Raw genomic sequence first — 13,203 nt, 5'->3', positions numbered from 1 at the left:
TCTCTCTCGCACTCTCGCTCTCTCCTCTCTCTCTCACTCACTCTCGCTCTCTCTCTATCGCACTCTCGCTCTCTCCTCTCTCTCTCTCTCTCTCACTCACTCTCGCTCTCACTCCTCGATCTCTCTCACTCTCGCTCTCTCTCGCACTCTCGCTCTCTCTCTCTCGCACTCTCGCTCTCTCCTCTCTCTCTCTCTCTCACTCTCGCTCTCTCCTCTCTCTCTCTCTCTCTCTCTCTCTCTCTCTCTCTCTCGCACTCTCGCTCTCTCCTCTTTCTCTCTCTCTCTCACTCTCGCTCTCTCGCACTCTCGCTCTCTCCTCTCTCTCTCACTCACTCTCGCTCTCTCTCTCTCGCATTCTCGCTCTCTCCTCTCTCTCTCTCTCTCTCTCACTCACTCTCGCTCTCACTCCTCTCTCTCTCTCTCTCTCTCTCTCGCACTCTCTCTCTCCTCTCTCTCTCTCTGTCTGTCTGTCTCTCGCTCTCTCCCCTCTCTCTCTCTCTCACTCACTCTCGCTCTCACTCCTCTCTCTCTCTCTCTCGCACTCTCGCTCTCTCCTCTCTCTCTCTCTCACTCACTCACTCTCGCTCTCACTCCTCTCTCTCTCGCTCTCTCTCTCTCGCACTCTCTCTCTCTCGCACTCTCGCTCTCTCTCTCCTCTCTCTCCTCTCTCTCCTCTCTCTCTCTCTCTCTCGCTCTCACTCCTCTCTGTCTCTTGCACTCGCTCTCTCTCTCCTCTCTCTCTCTCTCTCTCTCTCTCTCTCGCACTCTCGCTCTCTCCCCTCTCTCTCTCTCTCTCGCACTCTCGCTCTCTCCCCTCTCTCTCTCTCTCGCACTCTCGCTCTCTCCCCTCTCTCTCTCTCTCTCTCGCACTCTCGCTCTCTCCCCTCTCTCTCTCTCTCGCACTCTCGCTCTCTCCCCTCTCTCTCTCTCTCACTCACTCTCGCTCTCACTCCTCTCTCTCTCGCTCTCTCTCTCTCTCTCTCGCACTCTCGCTCTCTCTCCTCTCTCTCTCTCGCTCTCTCTCTCTCTCTCTCTCTTCTCTCTCTCTCTCTCTCTGTCTCGCTCGCCCCCTCTTTCCCTACCACTTCCTCCCTTTCCCCGCTCACTCAAGGACGTTTCTCTTTTATTCTCTCTTTCCCTATTTATCCCTTTGTCTAGCTTATGTCTGTGTGTCTGTCTATATGTGTATCTATCTGTCTATCTGTCTGTCCCTCTCTCTGACTTTTTTCGTCTCTCTGTCTCTGTCTGTCTGTCTGTCTGTCTGTCTCTCTCTCTCTCTCTCTTACACACACACGCGCGCCCGAACGCATCTCTCTCTCTCTCTCTCTCTCTCTCTCTCTCTCTCTCTCTCTCTGTCTCTATCTGTCTGTCTGCCTGTCTGCCTGTCTGTATGTCTGTGTGTCTGTGTCTGTCTGTCTGTCTGTCTCCGTCTCTCTCTCTCTCTGTCTGTCTCTCTCTGTGTCTCTGTCTCTGTCTCTTTCTCCCTCTCCCTCTTTTCATTCATTCAAACCCTGTGTGTTTGTGTGTGTGAGCATATAGATATTTCGTATTCACTTATTGTTCATTGTATGACCGTGTATTATTATTAACTGAACATGGCCTGTCCTCTTTCCTTCTTTACCTCTGTTCTTTCCTTGTCACTGTCTCTCTATGTGTCTCTGTCGTTCTGTGTGTCTGTGTCTCTGTCTATCTCTGTGTCTCCTCCTCCTCCTCCTCTCTCTGTCTCTCCGTCTCTGTCTCTCTCTCTCTCTGTCTCTGTCTGTCTCCGTCTCTGTCTCTGACTCTCTCTGTCTCTGACTCTCTCAGTCTCTCTGTCTCTGTCTGTCTGTCTGTCTGTCTGTCTGTCTCTCTCTCTCTCTCTCTCTCTCTCTCTCTCTCTCTCTCTCTCTCTCTCAGATACTTTATTGCTTCTACAGTATTGTTTAAATGGCACGCTTTCTCAGTTTCAAAAGTTATTGCTTGATCATTATCTTGGCAGATTATTAATTTTCATGTCTTGCGATATCTCTCTCTCTTTCTTTATTACTTGATCATTATCGTGACATATTATTAATATGCATGTCTTTTAAAATCTATGTCTCTGTCTCCCTCTGTCTCTGTCTCTCCCTGTCTCATTCTTACACCTCCCCCGCAACCACCAGCCCCCGTCCTCCCCCCCCCCCAACCCCCAAACACACACACACACACACACACACACACACACACACACACACACACACACCGCTCCCCCATTTCCCAACCCTAATTTTTTTTCCCCCCTTGCTACTCCACATTGAAATGAAAAACGCATTATTATTTACATTTCAGCAGCGGCTGTTTATGACACGTGCTATTGACGTTTTGCTCGCCTTCCATGACCCGACTTCTGCCCTGAGGTGAAGGGAGAGAGAGAGACAGACAGACAGACAGACAGAGACAGACAGAGAGGGGCAGAGAGAGAGAGATGAATTGAATTAAGTTGAACTGAACTGAACTGAATTGAGTTGACTTGAACTGAATAAATTTAATTATCTGAGAATGATAGAGCAAGCAGAACAATGCTTTTTTTTTTTTTTTTTTATTCATCTAGCTATGGAAGGGGAAACATTTAAATGAAACAAAAAAGGGGAATCAGTGTATCAATACAGCATGCACATTATAATCATGGTTACAGTGAATGGTGATTTGGCATTAACAACACTACATTGCTAAAGGAGAATAAGAGGAGAGAAAAATTAAGGGGCAGATAGATAGAGAGAGACAGACAGACAGAAAGAGACGAAAGGAAACGAGACGAATTTTCATTTCACGAGGATAGTGGAGTGAGCATAGCTGCTCCAGCCCTCCAGGGCAAAAAAAAAAAGAAAAAAAAGTAAAGCAAAAAATATAGACAAAGCAAAGGCAACACACACACACACACACACACACACACACACACACACACACACACACACACACACACACACACTAATGATACATTTGTTGTTGTTTTCTAGGTGGCGCAAAATGGTGAGGGGTGGGGTGGTGGTGGGGGGGGAGGGGGGGGGAAGGTGGTGGAGGTACTTATGCAGACCTCACAGAACGTTTGAGCACCAATATCATAACACCAGGTGTGTTTCCATCAAATCAAGGAAATGATTTCAAAACCGTGCAGTCTGAATAATTATAATCTGCAGCTGGCCTGTCAGTGATTTTACAGACGGCTGTTTGAGGCGTATGTGCAGCATGAACACCTTGACAAATGCGTTTGAAAAAAAAATCGATGTTTCGGAAAGAAAAAACAAAAAAACGTGTACAGCTGTTTAGTGGTCTATAAACGATAGCTCTAGCTCATCCGTGAACAGAAAATGGAAGTTCATGTTGCAGGAAAGCACATCTGGTGCTCATCACACTGGCTTGAAAAATGCCGATGTTGTTGGAGGTTTTTTTTGTGTGTGTGTGTTTTTTGTTGTTTTTTTGTTTTTTTAATCTAGCAACAGTTCAACACGTTCTCACGTAGAAAACTGTGCTTATTTTGTTGTGACTCTTTTTTTGTGTGTGTGGACCCTGTATTTTTTTTTTTTTTAAAGGTAAACAAACAAATACGAAAAAACACACCAAAAAACGTAGATGAAAAGGGATGGTGGGAAAAGACATAATATTAATATAAGAAGAATACATTCTTGTTTTTTTTTTCTTGTTTTGCTGAAAAATTGGGAGAAAATATTGTTTTTCATTTCGCGAGACCGGTAAATCGCAGAGCTGAGGATCGATATTGCTCACAAAAGAAATTGGCTTGCCTTCCTCCCCGCTTATTCTTCCATCAAGGAAATGCTTATGAGTTTCCTAAACGATGGCTGAAAGAGATTTAGTGTATTCGTATTATATGAGGGATCTCCTGAACGACTGGTGAGCCAGCTTCTTAGTTATTGTGATGCTGAACGAGGAGAGTGGCAGAGTGGTTAAGACGCTAATGTACTAATACATTGTCCCGTGAGGGTCTGGGTTCAATCCCCGCTCTCTCCGCCCTTTGTCCCCCCAAGTTTGACTGGAAAATCAAACTGAGAGAGCGTGTATAGTCATTCGGATGAAGACCATAGGCCGAGGTCCCGTGTGGCAGCACGCACTTGGTTTCACTGGGAAATAACCCATGGCGTCGAAAGTATTGTTCTCTGGCAAAGCTTCTGGTTAACTCTTTCCATACGAACGGCGAAAGAGACGACGTTAACAGTGTTTCACCCCAATTACCATCATCAAAATATTGCAAGCGGAAGGCTCTTATACTGAAGACGTGAATGTTGACAAAGAATACCACAATTCTGACGACGGAAGCTAAAGGTTGGGTCATTCAGACACCCACTGGACATCCGAAGGGCCTGTGTAGAGGAGAAGAGAGGACTGGCCGTACTGAGTGAGTTAAAGGAATCCAGTCTGGTGTGTACACACATATGATCATATGCATGCACGCAATGTCTAACTAGCGACGTTGGGCTGTGCTGCTGTCGTCAGGCATCCATCTGCCTAGCAGATGTGGTGTAGCGTGTGTGGATTTGCCCGAACGCAGTGACGCCTCCTTGAGAAACAAACTGAACACTGAAACTGTGATGCTGATGAAACCGATTTGCTTCCTTTTTTTTCTCACTCACTAGCTCTCTGCCTCCTCTCATTCTCACACAGTCAAAACGCCCACAGATGACCTGATCCCGGTCGATGACTAACGTCCAGTCCTTCCATCTGCTTACAGCGATCAAGACTGTGCTTCTGCCTTGTTTCATGTTGACAGCATGAACACAGAGAGACAGAGACAGAGAGAAACAAAGACAGAGAGAGAGACAGAGACAGACAGGCAGAGACAGAGAAACAAAGACAGAGTGTCGTTGAGACAGACACACACACACACACACACACACACACACACACACACACAGAGGGGGAGAGAGAGAGAGACAGACAGACAGACAGATACACAGACAAACAGACAGAGAGAAACAAAGACAGAGAGAGTGTCGTAGAGACAGAGACAGAGACAGACAGACAGACAGAGAGAAACAAAGACAGAGAGTATCGCAGATACAGAGACAGGCAGACAGACAGACAAACAGACAGACAGAGAGAAAGATAGAGAAAGACGGGCAGAGAGAGATAGAAGACAAAGAGAAGAGTGAGAGAGAGATTCAGAGACAGAGGGAGTAAGTGTGTGTGTGAGTGTGTGAAAGAAATAGAGGGGGAAGAGAGACAGACAGACAGACAGACAGAGACAGAGATCGAGATCGAAGGTGAACACAGATCAGAAATTGAAACCCTAACCGATTCTGCCACCACTACCACCACCGCCGACCCCCTGACCCCCCTCCCCCCTCGCCCCTGTCCCCCCCCACACACCCACACACCAACCACCTGCCACTCGCATCAGCAACAACATTCAAACCCCTGATTTTTAATCGGGGACTCCCAAGATTGCAGCGGGACCGTAGGCGTTTCCATGTGACAGCCGTGACAATAAATTGCCCACGTGGACCTAGTCGCCAGCCTGACGACACAGCCTGCATGCCCTCCTCCCTCCCCCCCCCCCCAGCCCACAGCCCCCACCCCCTAGCCCCCACCCCCAGTAATTGTAATGCATTGTCATTTCCTTGTTGGACATGACAGCAAGTGTCGCTTTCACTGCTTGCTGCTGGTGGGTGGTGGTGGGTGTTGGGGAGAGAGAGAGAGAGAGAGAGAAAGAGAGAGAGATGGGGCTGAAGAGAGGAAGGGTGGAGATAGAGTGAGATGGGGGATGAACAAGAAAGGGAAGGGGGGGAGAAAGAGAGACAGAGTTGGAGGGAGAGGAGAGAGAGAGGAGAGAGAGACAGAGACAGACAGTGAGAGATGAAGTGAGAGAAGAGGACAGAGACAGACAGACAGACAGAGAGAGAGATGGAGGTAGAGGAGAGAGGCAGAGACAGAGACAGAGAGATATGGATTAAGAGGAGAAAGAGGGAGAGATGGAGAGAAAGAGGAAGAGAGAGAGAGGAGAGAGAGAGAGAGAGAGAGAGAGAGAGAGAGAGACGAGACGAGACGAGACGAGACGAGACGAAATGTTATTCTACCAGGGAAATGAGATAAATAATTAACATGGTTTTCCCTCCACGCCCTGAGGCTGCTCTTTCGCCGACCCTCTGTCTGTCTGTCTGTCTGTCTCTCTCTCTCCCTCTCTCTCTCATTCTCTCTCAGCGGTGGAGAAAGGGAGAGAGAGGGAGAGGGAGAGATAGGAGGCTGGAGAAAGAAAGAGAGAGAGAGAGGGGGGGGGAGAGAGAGAGAGACAGACAGACAAACAGACACAAAGCGAGATACTGAGGGAATCTAAGAAAAGAGAGAAAGAACAAAAAAATTATATATATAAAGAGACACGGACACGGACACGGACATTGTTTTATTGCCATTGACAATACTCCCCTCTGGCAAAGGGGGCGATGTATGAGCAAAAGAATAACGACGGTTTACAGATAAATTAACATATTGCAAAGAGTAAAAAGAAAAAAAAATCAACAACAACAATAACATCAACAAAATCATTAACAAAAAAACAAAAAAAAAAAAAAAACCCCAAAAAAAAACATTTTGCTGAGGTTAAAAGGAAAAAATAAAAAAAATCTCGACCATCCAACTTTCTACAAAATCATTCAGGATTATAAACTGTCGAACTGACAACAGGGTGACAGTGTTTTTTCGATAACTTTTAGGCTTCCGAAGTTAATTTCTTTTTATTCCGACGATCCCAAGCCGGGGCGATAAATCTCGCTAGTGATCTTATACTTACTTCATTATCTATCAAAAGCATACTGGTAAGGTACTGGCAAGGTATATATAAAGAGAGAGAGACACAGAGAGAGACAGAGACAGACAGACAGTCACAGAGAGAGAGAGAGAGAGAGAGAGAGAGAGAGAGATGCAGACAGACGGACAGACAGATAGAGGCAGAGGCAGAGAGAGAGAGAGAGGGGGGGGGGGTGAGGGGAGAAGAGAGATGCAGACATACATAGACAGACAGACAGGCAGAGGCAGAGGCACAGAGAGAGAGAAGGGGGGTGTGGGGGGTAGGGAGAGAGATGCAGACATACATAAACAGACAGACGGACAGACAGGTAGAGGCAGAGGCACACACACACACACACACACACACACACACACACAGAGATATGCAGACATACATGGACAGACAGACGGACAGACAAGTAGAGGCAGAGGCACAGAGAGAGAGAGAGAGAGAGAGAGAGAGAGAGAGAGAGAGAGAGATGCAGACATACATAAACAGACAGACGGACAGACAGGTAGAGGCAGAGGCACACACACAGAGAGAGGGAGGGAGAGAGAGAGGGAGAGACAGACAGACAGACAGAGAGGGGTGGGCGGAAGCTCACCGTGGCTCCAGTAATTGTAATGTATTGTCAGTTTCTTGTTGAACATGACAGCTAGTGTGGTTTTCACTGCTGCTGACGCTGCGTGGGTGTGTGGGGTGAGAAAGAGAGAGAGAGAGTGGTGAGGGGGTGTAGAGAGGGGGTGAGAGAAGAGAGAGAGAGAATGGTGAGGGGGGTAGAGAGGGTAAGAGAAGGAAGAGAGAGAGAGAGTGGGGGGGGGGGGATAAGGAAGCTTGTGAATGGGAGAGAGGAGAGGAAATGCGTGTGTGTGTGTGTGTGTGTGTGTGTGTGTGTGTGTGCAAGATCGAGGTTGGGGTTGAAAATTAACTAGCATTCCATAATATTATTATGCAGAGAGAGAGAGAGAGAGATTAAGAGTGAGTATGGCGGGGAGGATGGACATTTTTCATCTCTCTCTCGCTCTTTCTCTCTGTCTCCCTCCACCTCTCTCTCTCTCTCTCTCTCTCTCTCTCTCTCTCTCTCTCTCTCTCTCTCTCTCTCTCTCTCTCTCTCTCTCTCTCTCTCTTTTTTTTTTCTTTATCTTCCTTTTCCCCGTTCTCTCTCTATCTATCTATTTCCATAAATCTATCCATTCCTGCCAATATATTAACACCGCTCCACAGAACACGGGAACATTAATCAAAGATCTATTGTTTTCACCGTTTAATGTTATCCCACAAAAGAACCTGAAAGTGTCTGCCACTGTCTGCAGCATATTCTTCACTGACTATCTGATGGTGACGCCTCGTTTACGAAGCATGGGACATATGGAAGTGAAAACAGGCATGCTGTGATAGTAGTCCTCCATGCATGAAAAAGAAAAACGATTTATCGTCTCCTATTGAATCGTAATGATAACATTTATGTCCGTTTCCCTTCCTCTTTCTCTGTGGATGTTTTTGTTGTTGTTGTTTTTTTTTTATTTCTCTCCAGCATAATTATTAGCACACGCAAACTCACACGCACATAACTAATATATATATATATATATGTGTGTGTGTGTGTGTGTGTGTGTGTGTGTGTGTGTGTATGTATGTATGTATGTATGTATTCACAGTTGAGTGATTTCTCTTTCACAGACGCACTCTCAAACACACACACACGCGCGCGCGCGAATGTTCATGTCTATGATCCTGACAGGACTGCGCGCGCGTCCGCAGATACGAGAGAGAGAGAGAGATGGGAGGGGGGAGGAGCATTGTTACATAGTAAAAAAAACCCACATCTAATACAGTACTAATTTCTGCGGACGTTTCGAGAACATGTTAATATTTCAGACAACAGTCCGCGCACACCCGACCCCCCCCACCCCCCACCCCACCCCCGCCCCCCGCCCCCGCCCCCACCCCCACCGCCCTCTTCCCCCACCACACACACACTTATTTTGCACGCAGACGTTTATCCTTTCTGTTCAGTGAAGCTTTGTCATCGCTGAGTGTTCTTCTGACTATGATATAAACAACCCACGGCCATACCTCTGTGTTGCAGATGAAACAAGGAGAATAATGAAGTGAAGAGAGCATCAGGGCTGAAATTCTCTGTCTGCGCTCTTCCATCATCACCACTACTAACACCTCCACCACCAATCAGAGCTGATAATCTCATCTCAGCGGATTCCCGGGTTGAACGACCTGCATACCCCTACCTACCCTCCATCGGAGCCTCGACTGGTCGATAGATTGGCGAAGATCCAATCAACTTCTCGGTAATAAATTGGTGAAGATCCAATCAGCTTCTCGGTTTAACTCTCTCCATACGAACGGCGAAAGAGACGACGTTAACAGCGTTTCATCCCAATTACCATCATCAAAATATTGCAAGCAGAAGGCTCTTATACTGAAGAGGTGAATGTTGACAAAGAATACCACAGTTCTGACGACGGAAGCTAAAGGTTGGGTCGTTCAGACACCCACTGGTATCCGAGGGGTCTGTGTAGAGGAGAAGAGAAGGCTGGCCGTACTGAGTGAGTTAATTGAACTGCGTGACAGAGACGACTCGGTTTTACTGAGTAACGTGCGGTTTGCAGTGGGAGGGAGGGAGGGAGGAAGGGGAGGAAAAAAGACTCGGTGCTTCTCTTGATGGATGTTGGGCTCCATGCTTGTTCTGGAGTTCCGCTGGTTTGCACGTTTTGGGTGTATCTCTGTTTTCGGGTCTCGGTTCATTCTGTTCATGATACTGATACTGACTGTTGAAGGAATGTAGTGTATGTGTTCCTGACCCGCACTATTTTTGGCCTTCTGCGCTCGTGAAGGCAAGGTATTCTGAGGGGAATGTCTTGTGCATGTTCATGATAAAACCGATCGTGATTGTGTTGCTTGGGTCTTCACTTGCTGACAGGAAGTTCTCTCCGTGGTTCTATTCGAGAATGTTCATGTCTATGATCCTGACAGGACTGCGGTGATTGGATTGCTGTTCTAAACTTATTGAGGCAGTTGTTGTTGTTTTCTTTTCCCGTGGTTGTGCTCATTATTGGGGAAAGAATTTCTGTGTCTGTGACAAGACAGTCGTGGGCAGTTGCGAGGTCTGTGGGGTGCTAGTGGAACGGTGGTGTGGCGTTTTCTTCTTCTTGGAGGTGAGCATGGCTAGGCGCCGAGATTAAGGTAACCTGGACTGGGTTCACTGCGGGACAAGAAGAAGACCCCTGGGAGTGTTGAGAGGCGGTTTCCTTGGTGGCTGTGAGCAGGGCTACCCGCTCAGTTTGAATATATCTGAATATATCTGCTGGTTTTTGGACTGGACCTAATGTGGGGTTGGTGGACCCTGTAGCGGTGTGTTCTTTCTTCCATCGATGTGTGCGTGACTAGACGGTGAGATTTAGGACACCTGCTTATTCGTGGACTGAACTCATTCTGGGACTGTCGGCTGGATTGAAAACAACAATGTCAAATGTTAAGTTCTAGGAACTAGAACCCTGGAGTGGTGAAGCGTTTTGGCAGCCTGCTGAGTTTTACGTTCTGCTGACTGATTTTCCTGGGCTGGGTTCACTGTGTGACTGACCCTGCTTGGTGGAGTGAGGGTGCTCTGGGTGGCTGTGAGCATGGCAGCCCTTGGAGGAGCTGGCTCTCCCCTCTTCAACCTCAGCCAGGGACTGGCCAACATGAGCAGCGTTGGGGAGAACATGACCTCTGACCCCCTGCTGGCCAACGGCACGGGGATTGGGGCGGGGGAGGAGGGCGGGGCCGCGGCGGGAGCTCACCCTTGCCGAGAGGTGACGAGCATCCCGGGCGTCATCTCCAACGGGACCATGCAGGGGCTGTGGGCCTTCTCGGGCAGCTACTCTGCCGTGCACGGCTACGTGAGCACTGCGGTGTGCCTGTTCGGGCTGATGTCCAACACGGCTAACATCATCGTGCTGACCCGCAAGAACATGATCTCCTCCACCAACACCATCCTGATGTGGCTGGCCGTGGCCGACCTGCTGACCATGATGTCCTACCTGCCCTTCGCCATCCACTTCTACATCATGCGGGACGAGAGTCTCCCCATCTTCCACACGCGCAGCTTCGGCTGGATCATCTTCCTGCTGTTCCACGCCAGCTTCAGCATCGTGATGCACACGGTGGCCATCTGGCTGACCATCGCCCTGGCCATCTTCCGCTACATCTACATCTGCATGCCCACCAAGGGCAACATCTACTGCAGCCTGCGCCGGGCCAAGATCACCATCTTCGTCGTCTACGCCCTCACCGTGGTGGTGTGCGTGCCCAACTACTTCAGCAACCGCTACAAGGTCGACCGCCTGACCCTGGCTCCGGGACCTCTGGTGCCCAATGCCACCACGGACACCAGCACCATGGACATCACCACCATCGTCATCATCGCCGCTGCCGCCAACAACAACAACAACAACGACGCCGACAGCTGGGCCCTGGGGACGGACGGCAACGGGACGGGCGTGGGGGAGGAGGGGCAGGGGGAGGAGGGGGAGGGGCAGGCCGGCACTTTGTTGTATGGCCACCAGCACTGGGACAAGTCGGAGGCCGCCCACATCACTATGCTGGTGAGTGCTGTTGATGGTGTGGTCGTCGTCATCATTGTTGTTTTGCTGTTGTTGTTTTTGTTGTCGTTGTCGTCGTCGTCTTCGTTGTTTATGTCGTCGTCGTCGTTGTTGTTGTCGTCGTCGTCGTTGCTGTTGTTGTTGTTGTCGTCGCCGTTGTTGTTGTTGTTGTCGTCGTCGTCGTCGTCGTTGTTGCTGTTGTTGATGTTGTCGTCGTTGTTGTTGTTGTCGTCGGCGTTGTTGTTGTTGTTGTCGTCGTCGTCGTCGTCGTTGTTGTTGTCGTCGTTGTTGTTGTTGTCGTTGTTGTTGTCGTCGTCGTTGTTGTTGTTGTTGTCGTCGTCGTCGTCGTTGTTGTTGTCGTCGTTGTTGTTGTCGTCGTCGTTGTTGTTGTTGTTGTCGTCGTCGTCGTCGTTGTTGTTGTCGTCGTTGTTGTTGTTGTCGTTGTTGTTGTCGTCGTCGTTGTTGTTGTTGTTGTCGTCGTCGTCGTCGTTGTTGTTGTCGTCGTTGTTGTTGTCGTCGTCTGCTGTTGTTGTCGTCGTCGTCGTCGTTGTTGTTGTTGTTGTTGTCGTCGTCGTCGTCGTCGTTGTTGTTGTTGTTGTCGTCGTCGTTGTTGTTGTCGTCGTCGTCGTTGTCGTCGTTGTTGTTGTCGTCGTCGTTGTTGTTGTCGTCGTCGTCGTTGTCGTCGTCGTTGTTGTTGTTTTTGTTGTCGTTGTTGTTGTCGTCGTCGTTGTTGTTGTTGTTGCTGTCAACCGAGCTGTCTCTGTCTTTCTGCCTCTTTTTTTTTTCTTTCTTTTTATTCCATTTTTCTCAAAGTACGAATATAATGCTTCTTAGATATGCAAGGCTTAACGCGAGGAGATGGTCCTCTCATCATAACAGTAAACTAAGCTTGAAATTTACGTTGGGCGAATTTCACTCTAAGATCACGATCACATAAAGAGGGTTAGGGGGCTAGTTTTTTTTTTTTTCCGTTGTCTGTTTCTGTCTCCATGTCTGTCTGTCTGTCCTCATCTCTCTCTCTCTCTCTCCCTCTCTCTCTCTCACTCTCTGCCTCTCACTGTATCTCTCGGATAGTCTGTCTATGTATCTTTATATATCTACATAGATATGTCTATAAATATCTTATATATCTATAGATAGATATAGATTTTATGTATCTAATATATTATAGAGATTAGTATTTGATTTGTCCATCATTTGAAGAAACCGAAAATGATGAAATTCACCCCCTTCTCTCTAATTTGTTTTTCTGTATGAACATGTCAGTGAAAATGATAAAAATACGCAAAACAGTTTTGGGCGGAAAGTTTTTAGATCTAAATCACCGTTGTTTCCGACAAATAATGAAACAGTCAGAAACTTATATTTCTATAAAGCGTTTCAGATGAGAGATAGCGTGCTGTCGTGATCACGGAGCTGTGTGTATGTTATAGAAATTTTGCTAAAGCAGCAATTTCATGAAATACCCGAAAGTTACATCTTTTTCGTGTAACGACGGTTGTCATCAGAGATTTCATTACAATACTTAAATTCCGAGTGATTTCATGAAATCTCTAAATGCATGCATCAGTTGTTTCACGAAATTGCTGAAAGCACATGCATGGCAAGCTTCATATCATATAAATACATGTTCTGCAGAGGCAGTTATCTCATTAGGATGGAAACTGAATGCGCACGAACAGTCATTAGTGGCAAAGGTCTGTTGCTGAATAAATCACCTGCATTCGCATTCGCCTTCTGTCTGTCTCTGTCTCTGTGTCTCTGTCTCTGCCTCTGTATTTATGTCTATGTCTATGTGTATCTGTCTTTGTCTTCATCTCACTGTCTCTGTCTGTCTGTCTCTGTGTCTGT

At 47.7% G+C, this 13,203-nt stretch overlaps 1 protein-coding gene across 1 annotated transcript in view; it reads left to right on the top strand.

Moving 5' to 3' along the window:
• Nucleotides 1-9,982: 9,982 nt before the first annotated feature.
• Nucleotides 9,983-13,203, top strand: part of LOC143294108 (G-protein coupled receptor dmsr-1-like) — a 94,501-nt gene continuing 91,280 nt past the window's right edge. Inside the window, exon 1 of the mRNA XM_076605540.1 lies at nucleotides 9,983-11,355. Coding sequence (XP_076461655.1) covers nucleotides 10,393-11,355 — 963 coding nt within the window. The 5' untranslated portion in view covers nucleotides 9,983-10,392. The remainder of the gene's footprint in view (nucleotides 11,356-13,203) is intronic.

Source organism: Babylonia areolata, chromosome 19 (genome assembly GCF_041734735.1).
Source record: "Babylonia areolata isolate BAREFJ2019XMU chromosome 19, ASM4173473v1, whole genome shotgun sequence".
NCBI classification, from domain to species: domain Eukaryota; kingdom Metazoa; phylum Mollusca; class Gastropoda; order Neogastropoda; family Buccinidae; genus Babylonia; species Babylonia areolata.
This window is presented reverse-complemented; position numbering and strand designations above follow the sequence as displayed.